The sequence below is a fragment of the Cheilinus undulatus genome, linkage group 17, assembly GCF_018320785.1.
Source record: "Cheilinus undulatus linkage group 17, ASM1832078v1, whole genome shotgun sequence".
Taxonomy (NCBI): Eukaryota; Metazoa; Chordata; class Actinopteri; order Labriformes; family Labridae; genus Cheilinus; species Cheilinus undulatus.
The window spans coordinates 29343586-29359573 of NC_054881.1; the positions used below are offsets into that span (position 1 = coordinate 29343586).

General features: G+C 37.3%; 2 protein-coding genes across 2 annotated transcripts; one reads left to right on the forward strand and one right to left on the reverse strand.

Moving 5' to 3' along the window:
- Positions 1-2690: 2690 nt before the first annotated feature.
- On the forward strand, positions 2691-3865 carry LOC121525524 (phospholipase A2-like). The gene is made up of 4 exons (XM_041811562.1): positions 2691-2826; positions 2900-3047; positions 3144-3277; positions 3547-3865. Exons 1-4 carry the CDS (start codon positions 2778-2780, stop codon positions 3663-3665), a joined length of 450 nt encoding a protein of 149 aa, XP_041667496.1. The 5' UTR covers positions 2691-2777; the 3' UTR covers positions 3666-3865.
- Positions 3866-11732: 7867 nt separating this feature from the next.
- Positions 11733-13574, reverse strand: si:dkey-242g16.2 (uncharacterized protein LOC336380 homolog). The gene is made up of 2 exons (XM_041810321.1): positions 13444-13574; positions 11733-12762 (listed from the first exon to the last, which is right to left on the reverse strand). The coding sequence occupies exons 1-2, from the start codon at positions 13455-13457 to the stop codon at positions 11733-11735; spliced, it is 1044 nt and encodes a 347-aa protein (XP_041666255.1). The 5' UTR covers positions 13458-13574.
- Positions 13575-15988: the final 2414 nt, after the last annotated feature.

Consider the following 15988-nt stretch of genomic DNA (forward strand, 5'->3'; position numbering starts at 1 on the left):
GCAATGGCAAGCCATTTCTCCCATACTGTTGTGTCTGCTGTAGAATACGTTTTAATTTATTTTTTATTTATTTAGATTTATTTAACCAGGAAAGCCTCATTGAGATTATGAATCTCATTTACAAGAATGTCCTGGCCAAGACAAGTAGCACATTCACAGAGTCACAAACACAGAACATTAAACATAAAAACACTACAAAGCACAGATCAACCAATCCCAAGTCACAGATCAGAAAGTCATCAGTCAAAGCACCTACATCCTGATACATCTTCCTCCGATGCCTTCAATCTACTGTTAAAACAATTTAAAGAGACCAGCTCTTTAAGACATGCATTTTCCTGTAGAAGATTCCAGGCTGCAGGAGCAGCATACCTGAAACTCTTTTACCCACGGACTTTGGGCACAGAGAGCAAAAGTAAATCCTGTGCCTGAGTCACAGAGCGAAGGCTGTAGCTTCCAATTACCGAAACAAAAAAGTACCGGCTAGACATGCCCTCTTTGTAAACTGTCTTGATATAACTTTAGTTATAGATAGGAACTAAACAAAGTTTGATTGACTGAACAAAAAATTGTTGACTGTACCAATTGATTCTATGATGAACTAGGAAACAAGACATAACTAATGAATCAATCCGTAATAGTTTGTAAAGCACCAATTCAACCTGAAGTTATCTCAAGACACTTTACAAAGAGGGCAGGTCTAGGCCGTACTCAGTTGTGGCCTAAAACAGACAAGCATCAATCTTTGATATTATAATAAAGACTATACCCTATAATAAAGACCAGCATCAATCACCAATAACATTTTTAAGTTTTAATCTCTTGAATGTTGTGGATATTAAAATACCAAATAGACAAAAACAAATGTCATGAGGACATACGATGTTCAAAGCATCAGCATAGGTAATTAATATCATAATTTTACAGCAATCTCAGATATTATTGTAAGCATGTTTTGCAATGTTTATTGAATATGACAGACCTAAAAAGTCACAATATCTGAGAAACAAGATTGAAAAAAATAGATATGAATTTACAGATGTACAGGATATTCTTAAATCCATGCACACACTCCAAAAATAGTATTTGAGTATTTGTGGAAGTTATTTATTATTTTGCACAAATCTAATCTAGTTTTGTGCTTTAGTGGCAGTGGGGTACTTTTATGGGCTATTTCAACTTGAAATTGAGAATTGTTCCATTAATGTAGAACTATGAGCACAGGTTGGACTTCAGGATTGCTTGGATGTTTGCTTAATCTGCAGAGTTTTCCCAGAGGTTGAGTGAAGTTGACTCAGTAAATGAATCACATGTGGAAATCGACTACGTTATAAGGAAGATAGACTAATCTCTCTAGAAGTGCATTTTTTTATCTAATAAAACTGAAAAGTGGAAGTTAGATAAGTTGAAAATGTATTTTTGTGGTTGTTCTAAAACTATTTGACAATCATCCCTTAACCCGTTTATCCCAAAAATTTTCCTCCCTAACACATAATATCCATGATTTTTTTCATTTCATGTTGGTTATGTTAATGAAAATGTAGGTTATATACTACAATTGTTGCCAGTGGGAAACTGCATAGTCGAAATCTACACAGTTTCTTCAATTTGACCTATTTACACATAAATAATCAAGATAAAACTAACGTGTAGCATATTATAACTAGGAATGGTTACAATTGTTTCCAAAATGTTATTAGATACATAAAGATACCACAGCAATGCATACTAAAACGAACCAACAACGACAACAATGCAATTACTGTATTTCACAGTCTCATAAAACAATTAAATAACTGTAGAGAGGGTCTGGGAGTAGGTCTGGACTTGTCAAGTTAAAATCTTCCTCATCCTCCAGATAGGTCATTTCTACTTTATCATTCAGCAGTCTAGCAGGCAATGGCCTGTTTTGCCTTGGTACTCTCTATCTGAGCAGTCACTATTATAGTCCATTTCAATTGCATCTTTTTCAACTGTAGGAATGACTATGATGTAGCAAACAGACACTTTTACACCATAATATTGTCTTTTCCCTAGTGGCCTGGACAAATGGACTAAAAGCATAATGCCTCTAGTCTTGGCTATCATGCAGGCATAATAAAATGTGGATGCTCAATTTCTTCTTCTAATCACTCTGAAAAAGAGATATTTCCAGGAAATGTATACCAAGTTTACACCGAATAAAGATTCCTCCTTGCCATCTATATCGTCTGATGATTCACTCATATATTCCATCGGGTTTCATTGAACTGGCAACAGATTTGATTTTTTTCCTCAGTCTGTCTCAAATGAAATACAGGTCAGCTGCTGGTGTTGGAAGGTAAGCCTGGCATCTCCATTCTCTCAAATGGTTCTAGCTGCAGTGAAATACAGTATTAGGCTGTGTGAAAGCCAGTTAGGTTCTTCCACACAGAGCAGAAGTAATAAAAAAGGAATGAATACATAACTTTCTGAATGAGTCGTATTGGTTCTTTGTCATCATATATTTCCCAGATGCCCATCTCCAGGGTTGAGTAACTCCAGATAGGAAAATCAAACATATTAACGACTGAACTCAAGGTTCACAGAGTTCTCAGAAGTTAAAAATAGTGTGGGAGTTTTTTTTCGTTTTACATGTGGAGGTGTGTGTGATAATCTGTATGTGCATTAAGACTCCTGTGACCTCTGGTATCATGAACAGCTGATAGAACAAGTCACAAGGTCCCTGAATTGAAATATAAGAAGAGAACATGATGCATGGGTGAGTGCTACTGTTTGACTGCTGGTCACCTTACAGGATGAGAACCCTCCAGACTCTGCTTCTTGTGGCTTTGAGCCTCTCTCTGGGTGAGTATAGCATAACCACAACTATTCATCTGCACGTGTGGACTTTTCTGATTGTGCTTTCTTACTATTTCAGCCCAGTCCTTGGACTACAAGGCACTCAACCAGTTCAGAAATATGATCTTGTGTGTGATGCCTGACAGCTGGCCTGTTTTGGACTATGCTGACTATGGCTGCTACTGTGGAAAAGGAGGCTCTGGCACACCTGTGGATGATCTGGATAGGTCACAATTCAGTGACTTTCTTCCTTTAAATGACACTGAAGGAAAAAAACAAACCATTAATTTAAAAATCTGTCTTGTTTGACCTTATACCGGTAGGTGCTGTCAAGTCCATGACCAGTGTTACACTGATGCCATGCAGCATGATGAGTGCTGGCCCATCCTTGACAATCCTTACACTGAATTCTACGACTACAGCTGTGACGAGGCAAACAGGAAGGTCACCTGTGGCAGTAAGTGCTAACAACCTCTCCATAAACTTGATCTTAGAAATTTAAATCCCTGATCAAAACTGCACTAGCATGTGTTTTACCCTAACCCGAACCCTAACCCTTACTGGACTACTGTTAATGTCTTGGGTTAATACCATAGCAGTTGGGTAAAGTACAGCTCAGATGTGTTTTAATGACTTTTTATTGAAGAAGACAATCAAAATAAGAAACTTCTGCTGCCTTTAAAGTTTTTTTTTTTTCATTGAGCTCTTTCTAATTGTTCGCTACAGAAGACAACAACGAATGTGAGATGTTCATCTGTGAGTGTGACAGGAAGGCCGCCGAGTGTTTTGGCAGATCTCCTTGGATCCCAGAGCATGAGCATCTGCCCAGTGACCAGTGTCAGTAAAAGCCAAACTATAGTATCAAATTAGGAATTCATTCTTTGTTCTGAATTACTTTAGGTTTTCAAAAATTAGAAAAAACAGTTTGTTCAAAGTCATGAGTTCTGTTTTGTTAAAAAGATTTTAATAACATCCCCTTTGTCCATCCAAGAGAGGAAGTAATTGTGAAAATGTTCTCCTGAGAATAAACACTGTTAATTCTGCATCTGTCATCACCTGTTCTTTACCTTTGGCTGATTGTACAGTGGTAACTCTACTAAAGATACCATAGAGGGCACTAGATGCTACCTTTTCTGTCTGAGTCTGCAGACTGAAATCAGAAGTACTGTAAAACATAAATGCATCATTTGATATTTTCTGTTATCTGCCCCTCTGTGTTTTGTAACACATTTGCATTTAATGCGAATTCCCCTTGAAATAGAGCAACACATTTCATTCTTTTTTTGAGTGTCACTTGTTTAACTCAAAGTTTATCTGAATATGTGGATGGGCAATTACTCTGCTCCACAATGATTGAAAATGTTGGTATGTAAAACAGTTTTTCACAGTTTTTTGAACACTATTTCAGTCAGTTGCCTATGCTAACAGACAATGCATTTAATTAAAGCAACCAACCTCATCATTAGATACATAATGCAATAAGGCCAATTTGCATGGAAAGCTCAGTATCTGCCCGCTGGTGCATATGTGCAGTGATTGGCCTACAACACAATAAGAGGAGCATTAAAGCTGTGCCTTTTGACTTATTTAAAGTTTTAGGACAGCCAACAAAATAACAGCCAATAAACTGTGATTTCTAACAGCAATGTGTGACCCACCTCCTGTGTTATCTCATGAGCATGGAAATGTGCTTTAAAGAGAGCTAACTTTAATCAGGGATTGTGGAACAGGTGTATCATCACATTTAGGCATTTGTTTCAATGTAGGCGCCTTCATAATAGCAATGCCAAAGTAATATTTACTGCCATTATTTACACATCATTTTTCATTATTCATTTAAAAGTCATACAGAGGTGGAACTGTCTCCTGATCTCTGAAAACTTCATGCTTCATTAAAACTGCAGCCTACTTCTGTCAGCTCCTACAGACAGTAGGCTAGTCTTTTCTATGTTTACCCTGACTGTTAGAAGCTTAATGAAATAAGGCCAGTTTGCATTGAAAAGCCCCCCCCAACAACTGCATATGAGCTCAGAATGTCTGCTTGCAGCTGCGTAGTGCAATGATCAGCCTACAACACAAAAAGAGAAGCATTAAAGCTTTGACTTATTTACGCAATCCATCCTGGAGCTTTATCAAAGCATCACACTGTTGACTGCACAGAGAAATACACATATTCGGACATGTTTGCAGCACCACCAGCTACAACTGACAAATAACAGCAAATAAACTGTGATTTCTAACAGCAAAGTGGGACATGTCTTCTGTGTTATCTTTTTCAATATAAGCACTGAGAAGTGTGTCACAGGGAACTTACTTTAATCAGGGGTCATGGATCAGTCAAGTGAGGCCTGCAGGGCTTTAGATGTTATTCTGGATTCTTTTGTGACCTCCTGAATGAGTCGTCAGTGTCATCATATATATATATATTTGGATGTTCCAAAAACATTTAAGTTTGATGACTATGCAAAAAAAACAAACAAAACAAAAAACAAACAAACAAAAAAACAAAAAAACAAAAAAACCAAAAAGACTGGAAGTTTGTTAGGTTAAAGGTATTTATTTAGACTGTAAAGAAAAAAAATGACATTAAACAATGGCATGCATAAAACATGACATTAGAAGAGATCAGCATGTGAAACAATAAATCTTAATGCTTGACAAGAACTTACACTTTGTTCTCACTCTTATGGAGACAGGCTAAGGCGCAGGCAACATATCAGTCATTACAGAGTCAGATCTGTTTCACCTGAAGCGATTTTCAGCTACACAAATTCAGTGCAAAAACAATACAGCAAGCAGTATTTTTGCTGACAGGTGGATTACAGTAAAACCGATCAAATGTTAAGTAATTCCAAATAAAAGTGTTCAAAGTTATTTATTTATCTTTAAAATATACTCTAAATAACACAGTTCATATATATTTTCTGGGGGTCAAGTTGGAAGCTGTGGTGACCCTCGGGCTGCCACTTGATGTTCACTGCTCTTTACTATTGATGCTGGCATTGAGTAGTTTTGTGCGACAGTGTTTAACTCTTTAACTGCATAAATATTTGACAAAGTCTGAGTGATGTCGTTACCTATTGGGTTACTGACACCGTCTTTTGTAGAAAACCTGCAGCAGTCGACACAATGAAAACACTGCCTTAAACAGACTTTCAGCCTCCCAAGCAACAAACTATGGAGATGGAGTTGAGGGGAGAATTACAGACAGTCTTCCAGTCCCATTGACAATGAATAACTTCTCTGTCTGAATACCGAAGTTGTAAAAAAAGTTTCTTGTACATTGTGCCATAAAGACATAACCTAAATTGCAACTGCTCACCTTTAGAAGCATCGTATTCTATCAAAAAATAGTCCTGATGCACAGACAGAGCCCCCACAATCTAAATCCTATCAAATATTTAGTTCAAAAACATGATTGCATGTATAAAGGTCCATGGACTAGTGCTGTATAATTTGAATGCATTTGCTGTTGCTCTCAATAGTTAACTGTATGTTTTTCCACGCAATCATTAGCATTGCCATATAGAAAAATGACTACCAACTTCTGACCATCAGATTAACACCTTATTTGATCAGTAGTGACTGTCCTTACTCTGTCTAGAGCCTACAATAGCCAATGAGGGCCTGAGTTGAAGGGTGGTGCCTGCCTGTAATGTTACCAGCAGCCCCCAACCATACAATGACTCTGCATGAAGCTAGTTACATAAGAAGAGTAAAATTTGTAAGCAATAGCTCTAGTAATGTAAACATGAGTGCAGGTTATGTACATGTAGAATTTATGTATTTATTTCTCCACCGTAAAACTTCATTTTATTCTTTTTCTTAAGATCAATATGTATGCACATAATTGCAAAATTGCACCCTATCATATCTGTCCCTCTATTTCTGTGGCAGTGATACTGATTGTTAAAATGCCTATAAAAAGTATTCAACCCCTTTGATGTTTTACTTTTTTCTGATTTTATAAATCAGTCAAGGTACATAGTAGCCCAAAGCATAATTACATAAGTCATATTTTAAGGTTTTCAGAAAAAAAGAAAAAAACATATATTTTCCAAACACATAGGATTTTTTAAATTTATACTGTCAGAAGTTCTACCAGATGTGTAAACAAGTTTCTTAAAAAAGAAAAGTCCCAATAATGACTACATAACAAATAAAAGTGACTTAATAGACAAAAATTAATTAATCAAAACTCAGGCATATAGTGGTTATGGACTGTAACAAGCACTCTGATTGATTGGAGGATACAGCAATAAGGCACAATGAACCAGTAGCGTTGGGACAGTAGTGTTAGACAGTTATCACAATTTTGCAAAAAAAAAAAAAAAAGAAAGACTTTGGCAATTACGCTATGAGGCTAACAATATAATTTGGCTTTGTTAACAAACAACATTTACAAAAACCCTCTTTAATGTCAAAGTCAAAACAGTTTTCTACAAAGCAAAGCCTATTAAGCTAAGACAAAAAAAAGGTAAAATTAATAAGTGACTGCATAAATATTCAACCCCTTTAAAGGGACTGACCTATTTTGATAGGGGTCCAGCCAATTGATGCTAGTAGTCACACAATTAGTGAAATGGGGATCACCTGAGAGCAGTGAATGTGCCTTAACTGATTGTAATATAAAAACAACTGAGTCTTGAAGGTCCAGTCACTGGTTAATCAGTATGCCTGGCTACTATTACACCATGAAGACAAAAGAACACTCTAAGCTACTTGGACAAAAGGTTATTGAAAAGTATCACTCAGAGAATGAATACAAAATTTTCTAAAGTACTGAACATCCCCCAAAGTTCAGTTAAATACATCATCAAGGCATGGAATGAATATGTCACATGTGTAAGTCTGCCTAGATCTGGCTGTCCTCACAAACTGAGTGACTGTGCAAGAAGGAGACTAGTGAGAGAGGCCACCAAGACACCCATGACTACTCTGAAGGAGTTACAAGTTTCAGCAGCTGCGATGGTAGAGACTTTATATAACAACTGTTGCCCAGGATCTTTACCAGTCAAAGCTTTATGGGAGAGTGGCGAAGAGAAAGCCACTGTTGAAGACAATTCACTAATCTCAACTAGAGTTCACCAAAAGGCATGTGGGAGACTCTATGGCCAAGCAGCCAAGCAAAAAATTCAAAAATAATGCTTTCTTGAAATCAGACAAGTGGCCAGAATGTTCTGGAGTGGCTGAGTCAAAGCCAGACCTCAACTCAATTGAGAATTTGCAACTGGACTTAAAAAACTCAGTGTACACAGATGTGCATACAAGCCTTAAAGTGGGTAAAACGCTCATTTTCTGTTCTATTATCATTATTGAACCTAAACTAGGACAATGGACAATGGACTAACGCTTTATGCGTTAGTCCATTTGAGATTTCCAGCTAATACCTTCCAGCTGCAGTCATCTACAGGCCTCTGTTTCACAACAAATTCAGACAGGGAAAAAATGGTTATGGTTATATTACTCTATAACAGAAGCACCTCTAAGTGTTATCTTTCAATAGATGCCTTGAATTTAATTTTTACTCCAAATGGTTCAGACACAGCATTCAGTTTGTTCTGGGTTTGCCTGAATAGATGCTTTTTGACTTTTTTTTAATCTGGATTTCTGGGGGTTAAATTACCCAGATGCTACATTAATTGTGGGACTACTATTTTATTAACTTTTTAACTTGATAGGACAGTATAAATGTAGACAGGGATTATGGAAGGAGGGATATAGGTCTAGGATAGTAAATGTAAGTATTTGGTTTGACTCTTTCCATCTATCCATTATCTTGAAAAAATAATCCTGCTGAGGGTTGTTGGGGGCTGGCATAGTTTGAGAGAGACCCTGTTACAGGTCACCCTGTCAGTCACAGGGCTTACATAAAGAGGCAAACAACCAGTCATGCTCACATTCACACCTACCAACAATTAAAAGTCACCAGTTAACCTGACAAGCATGTCTTTGGACAATAGGAGGAACCCGAAGAACCTGATACAGATTCAGAAAGGCCCTGTCCAACAGAGATTTGAGCCAGAAAACTTCTGGCTGTGAGAAAAAAAGCATTGAAGCACTGCACCACCATGCAGCTCTGCTTCCTGCCATGTACATTGCAATTATGGGGTATACAGCCCAACAATTAGCCTACAATTGACCCTATTATGCTTCTTATAATAACTTTGTGTTTACGTAATTAAAGTGATGATGTTTTCTATAAGAGTTTTTTCTGAATAAAACTTACCAAATTAATTAAATATATGTTTTCACAAGAATGACTGGCCAGTACTTGTCCATATAGAACATAAACTTCAATAAAGCTTTGTATTTGTTGTTAAGATTTTTATGTGGTTATAGTTGTGGTTGCAGGCTCTCCTTTGAAGGACTCATTATTGGAATTTTATAGAAGACCTACTTTCATTTGAAAACTTACATTGTACAGTTTCTTGTAGTTGGGATTAAGTCTTGTTCTGGGGTTCTGTCCAGCTTTTCCTGTTGAGTCTTATTAATAAGCCAGGCTTCCTTGTTTTAAGTGTGTTAACCTGCTACATGTGCCGAGCACTCACATGCAATGTGTCTAATCAGATTGTAGTGCAGGTGAGATTCATGCCTGAGGAAATAAAAAGAAAAACAAGTCTAACTGAAATGTGACTAAGAGGGAGTGGAAAATGAGAAGCAGACAGGGATTTATCACCTTGGCCGGCACAGTATCTAATGCTGACTCCACCCTTGCCTATAAACATAAGCCTATACAGTCTCCTGAGCACATGCCAGCCTTGATGTTGCCATAGTTACTATTTCGCCAAACTGATCATGTTGATAACTAGAGACAACTTCAAGCGTGTTCTTCCCCTTTTTACATCAGGTGAGGAAGTGTCTGGAACAGGCCCTCCTATGCAAATCACATGAGCCACTTTGCCCAGGAGAGTTGTCTGTTTGTTGACATACTTTGTCTGGTATGCATGATGTAACTTATGAAAAGGCACACTGGGATCTGAGCCTAAGCCAAGAGAAATAATGCCTGTGAAATCACACCACAAGCAAAGAAAACAGATTTGTGCCTTCTCTGTGCTCAGACAAAAGGTTACAGGCTAAAAGTTCAAAAGGTTCTTTAGATAGGATCATTTCATGCTTGAGCTTCTCTCAAAAAACACGTCTCATATTCCCAGTTTCCCTGCAGGGTCCTTGTGTTGACTCTATGACACATACATGTTGCACTACAGTAGTATCTCAGCAGAGCTCTTTTAACCTGTTAGTCATTAATCATTGTTTTTTTAAACATATTTTTTAACAAGGGCATTAAGTTGAAAAAGTGATTACTGAAACCTTTAACCTTTGTTAAATGTTATTTCTGTTAACATTATCAAACCAATGCATACCAGATTTAGCCAGTCTATTTATGAACCTAAAAAAGAAGAATCCAGCCAAACCCTACTCTTATGATAAGATGGACTGCAGACTATCTATAAGCAGCAGTTTGCTGTTTTTTAGAGTTTAGTGAATAACCAGCCAAAACGCATGTCTCTGCCAAAGATACTTTCATAGTGAAAAGTTCTTGACTTACATAAATTTATGTTCTTCTGGAGCACTATAAGAGTGAAGACTGATTTCTTTTTGGGCCTTTTCATGCCTTTATTAGACAGCGGAGGACAGTGGATAGACTCAGAAGCAGGGATGAGAGAGGGGAGAGACATGCGGCAAAGGGCCACAGGCCGCCTGCATACATGGTGCGCACCTTGACCCCTCAACCATCTGCTCGCCCCAAGTGAAGACTGATTTCTTACATTACACCTAATATTTCCAAGATTTTTCAACACAAGAAAATTCTTAATTATGTAATTGTTATAAGCCTACAGAAGCTGTAGAGACAAAACCACCATAACAGATATGACTTGTTTATCGACACCATGGAAACACTGGATGTAGCATTAGAAACTACTTTTATGAAGTGGTCCTGCCCTTCTGTTGCCGCTTCATGTTTTGTGCTGCTTAGTTGTAATTCACCACAATTATTCTCTGCCATTTTTTGGGAGTTTATGCTGCATAAGCTTTCTTGGATCACTTGCAGCACAAACCAGGAAGTGCACTGTTTAGAGCTTTAAAAGTGCTGGTGTTTAGAGTCCTCAGTTAAAAACGAGTCATGAGTGGAGGTGGGGAGAGATGGGTGGGGATGGACAAGCTGAACAGTGCTTCTCACTACTCGCCATCATTTATTATTCATTTATTGTTTTGACTGAGAGCACCCTACTGGCAGTTTTTACAGTGTGTTCAATAATTAACTTCTACTGAAGTTAACATCTTTCTTAATAGATGAACGGTAAGGAGAGTGGGGCACAATCTAACACTTTTTTGATAATGTTAAAAGTATTTGAGTCCCAAAAATTCTATTGTTATTTGACCAACAAACACATCTCAGCTTCAAGTTACCACTGGATATTGTATTTTTTGTTCAACCTCTTTTTGAAAAAATGGGCCAAATGAGACTGAAATGTAATGGTATAACCTATCCGATAGAAGGGGTTAATCAAAACATCAACAGGGTTGGTTGTAACCAGAGAAGTTAGTTTGAACACAATTAATTTACCCTGCTAGTGTTGTGATCACATGACCAGAAACACATTCTGCTCAACAATGTTTAACACCCCTATATTTTTATCAACCACAGCTTAAAAGAGTCAGAATAGGAGAATGGAAAGTTAACTTTGAAGTAAAAGGTTTACTCAGGCCTTACTTGCAGCAATAAAACGTGGTATGTTTTATTCACATTTTAGCAGGGTGGTTTAACTCAGGTGGGTAATTTTCTTTCACCTGATAATACAAAAGCTCAAACTTAACTTTCAGGAAAAAAGTTGTTTCCAGCATATATAAACTACAATGTTCACATTATTTACATATTCACATAGCTCTGTTTTGGCATCCCGCACCAATTAACTATCTGAATGCAGCATCCCAATCCCCTGGACCCTGCTTGACAAGCTACTCTGGGGGTCAGCATAGTTCTTCATACTGAGGGACACATGTGAAGGCCAAGATGTTGGCTGATATTTAGACAGCGTAGAGTAATAACAGTTAGCATTGTCCTTGTTAGCATGAGCTCTGTCTTTTTCGATGTAAACCCTGTAATTCTGTCCATCATTGTCATCCCAATGTGTTGTTGCTTCAGTTCTGAGGCACACACAGAACTCGATTCTTTCCCCTGGATCTATGTTCTTGGGTAAGTTTAAGTCAAAGGCAAACACATCCACCTCTGAACTATTAAAACGCTGCTGCTGCAGGAACACGCAGGGAATGTCATGATGGTTGCGCCAAGAGTCAAAGGTCACCCTTACATGCACAGCCTTTTCAGTACTGACATGGGAGACACGCACTCTGCCACTCAGTGAGTTTTCTGAAATGTGGCAGCTTTGTAATTGTACACGCATCTCTCTTAAGCGTGCTATAGAAATGTCCAGAACTGGCTGAGGGAAACCCAGCCTCAGCTTGTAGCTCTGCAGTTTGTTTGAAGGTGACTGCTGCGAAAGTTTGTTTAAGGGCGACTGTTGGCCTTGGAATCTGACTGGGACAGGTTTCTTCACAAGAGTTGAAGTAGGGAAAGAGGAGTCTGGGATAAAAAGGTGCACAGCAGTGAGGGCCAGTCCTTTAGCATCTGCAAACACCACACGCTTCTTTGTCTGACCGCTGCTGTCTCTGCGGAAACAGCTCCGTGGCCCTGAAGACACTTGGGAGGAGGGCAGAACTGAAGGTGAGGCATGGCGGTGAGAGGGGGAGCGGCGTAAGGAGCGGAGGCTGACAGCTCTCTGCAGACGGTGAGCTGGCTGACAGCTTTGCTGTGCTGGTCTCAGAGAAGCGTTAGACAGCAGCTCATACAGAGGCTGATGCTGGCTGAGGCTCAGACACATGACCAGGTCAACAGGTATCACACCTGGCTGGGGGTGACTCCCAAGGGCACTGAGAACTCTGAGAAGGGAGAAACAAAAACATAAAATGTAAACTTTCAGTAATTAAGTGATAGAAATGTATACCCATGACTATATTCTTTGTTTTTTATTGTAAGGAATTCCTTTATTTCTCATTTTTGATTTGATATTACCTTTATTTATGAATGTATTTTTGTTCCCTTTTTATTCATGTTCACTTTGTTTGTTTTTATTTGTTTGTATATTTAATAATATCTGCTGTTTAAGTAAGTTCGTTGGTAATTTGCTGAGTTATTCCAAATGTGTTTATGTATAAATATTTGATGATAAATCTACATTTTCACAAACTGAAATCTAAGGATTACTCTAATCAATTAATTCAAAAATGTCATGTCAGAGGAATTAATCTTGTGAAAAACAGATTAAAACCTAATAAAATTATGCAGTATAAAAAAACATTAGCATGAGGAAAAAAACACAATAATTTTATGGGAGAAACGGGCATATAAATCCAAAAAGGAATTATTGAAAATATATTATACATTTAAAAAGCACATTGAGATATATCATAATCAATAAATGAATACATTTTAAACATCATTGTTTTCATTTAGTGGCACACTTATTAAGCTATCCTATCATCCTCTTCTAAAGTGTTGTGTTAAACCAGTAGCTCAGGTAAATACACATTAAAATGAATTCATTTAGAACAGGAACTTACCTTGTGCAATGCATTTTCAAACTGTAGAGCTACTTTGAGTCTCCTGTCCTTGTCAGATGGCTGCAGTAGACATAGATGAATCTACAGGCAGGATCAGGTTTAATAAAACAGCCGCTTTACCTGGATGTCAGCTATTCCCCCCCCAAAAATGAGTGGTCTTCATGATGAGAAAAGATTTGATGCTCTGAGCTGCCACTCTCTCACAGAGCTTATGTGCAAGGTTCAGAAATAAGGCCGAACTTTCTCAGACACCATATTTGCATAGAAGCAGAGTTCAGCCAATGAAGTGAAAGTACTCTGTTTCTGTCCTGCCCCTGAGGTAATGTTGACAGAAAGTGAATCACACATCTGCTGGACATACCAAGGCTTTTATTCACTGAGAACCAGACTCAAATCATAAACTGTGCACATTAAAACCCATAAGAAATAAAGACTATAAAGAAAGGTTGAACATTTCTATTAAAATTGTCTCCATCAGAGTTAAATTCAAATCTCAGCATTTTTCCCCCTTTTAAGCCTTTCCACTTTTCACAACTGACATTATGATTCACTCTTGCAGACAAAGGCATCTTTTGGTGTGATGAACTGAAAGGGAACATTCACTGATGATCTCCAGCAGCCAGGCTACAATAAAATAAACTACAGTAAGATAAAACAAATAATGATATAAAACACTAAAAAAACCACAATAAAAATGCTAAAACAAAAGGATAAAATAGTAGAAAGGTAATCCTGAAACTAAAACAGAATATGAAAATGTATAAATCAATTAACAGACTAAGAAAATAAGATATAATTCTAAATAAATATTGTAGAACTTCCAAAGCCCAGAGTGCTCTGCTGCACTGTAAAACTGAGCAAGTTAAAAATACTCAAAGAATTAGTTTAAACTTATGACATCAGTGTTTCTAAGAAGTGGAAATACCTTTTTGATTAGACTAAACTTGAAATATGCTATTTACACTACAACCTCCAATGAGTTAACAAAAATCAACACATTAGAGGTAAAAGATTACACAAAATTTAACTGAATAAGCCGTTTTGCTTAGTAGCAGGTACGTAGCCATTTTTAGCTAAATCAATTCAATTTTATTCAAACATTTATGTTGGGTTAACTTAACTTTTTTAAGTTCAACCACACTGTGGAAACTCTCTTACGCTTAATGATTCTGATTACATCCAAATCAAAACAACATATATTTTTCATAAAGTTTCATGTTCCTCAAATTGCAGTGGCTGAACAATGCTTCATTTTAAGAAAAATACTTAAACATGTCTTGAGTTGGATTTAAACATAATTTTTAAGTCTCCATGGTATAGTTTAAGTGGGAAAAAAAACAAGTTAACCAAACATAAATGGCCGAGAAATGATCACTAAAGGAATTTCCACCACTTAAAAACTTTGACATAATTAGTATCAGCAAAAACTGTGAATATTTTCAGCTTGTTTGGTTTTGCAGTGTACTCCCGGTTTAAAGACCCTGTAAAGTGAAATCCAAAGTTTTTGTCTTAACACTCTAGAAATGTTGGAATATGGTTGCTGTAAACATGTGAAAACTCTGAGATCTACATGAGACTGAATTCTGGATTTAGGCCATTTCATCTCTTTCCTGGCTTGGTTTCATGTGGGCGGGGCCAGTATATGGGCTCACGATGTCATGAGCCCACAGTAGAGAATGACCCGGCTCCTCTAACACTACAATATTGTGGAAGGAAGCAGTCACCTGGAGCAGGGACTTCTGGTTCATTTTGTGCAAAGGAATTCAGTCTTGTACTCTTGTGCCGTTCTATAATGTTCATGTTTCATTGCAAAGTTATGGTTATGCATGTTTTGTTTATTGGTTCATGTTTTTAGGGGAAAATATTTTTCCAAGTATGACACCATGAGTGAGGGGGTTAATGCTGCAGACTACACGTGTCCTGAGTGGGCATGGTTTCAACTCATTCAACAGACATGCCCACACCATCCTGGAGCAGATTTTACTGCCTCATTTTTCATGATTTGAAGTTTAATTTTATAAACTTGGAGAAAACACAGTTATCTATCATACAACAAACCTAAATACAGATTTATTTTTATTTTACAGGGTCTTTAAGTGTTGCTAGACACTTTTGCACCATGAGTGATGTTGCCCACTTAGTCAGTGACTTTCTACTACAAGTTTGTTTGAGCAGGCATTTCAAGGTCAGAGATCACATGTCTTTTTTTTCCTTTCCTTCCCTTATGTTGAGCCCCTTTGGTTAATATTATAACCTTGGTGGCACCTTATTTAAGTGGGAAAAGAAGCACAGAATAAAAATGCCAAGTAAAAAATACACAAAATGAAGTGTTCCTTAAGTAAAAACCATTAAACAGTTACAATATAGCTTTTAGAAGTAAGCATTTCAAATTGACAAATTTGTTTACTAGTGTTTAGCACATTGTTCTACATTTATTTTGGGTGTCTTTTAAAATTTGCAGTATTGTTTTTTTTTTTTCTTCATTCTTTGTTTTTTTTTTTTAAACCATAGCTCCTGGGACATGAGTTTGCAATCAGTCCTTGTC

What these genes read in the sequence shown, in the direction of transcription:
- LOC121525524 (XM_041811562.1), top strand. Translation starts at nt 2,778, where the DNA reads ATGAGAACCCTCCAGACTCTGCTTCTTGTGGCTTTGAGCCTCTCTCTG. An exon ending in CCTGTGGATGATCTGGATAG is followed by an intron (nt 3,048 to 3,143) that starts GTCACAATTCAG and finishes TTATACCGGTAG; the next exon opens with GTGCTGTCAAGTCCATGACC. An exon ending in CAGGAAGGTCACCTGTGGCA is followed by an intron (nt 3,278 to 3,546) that starts GTAAGTGCTAAC and finishes TGTTCGCTACAG; the next exon opens with AAGACAACAACGAATGTGAG.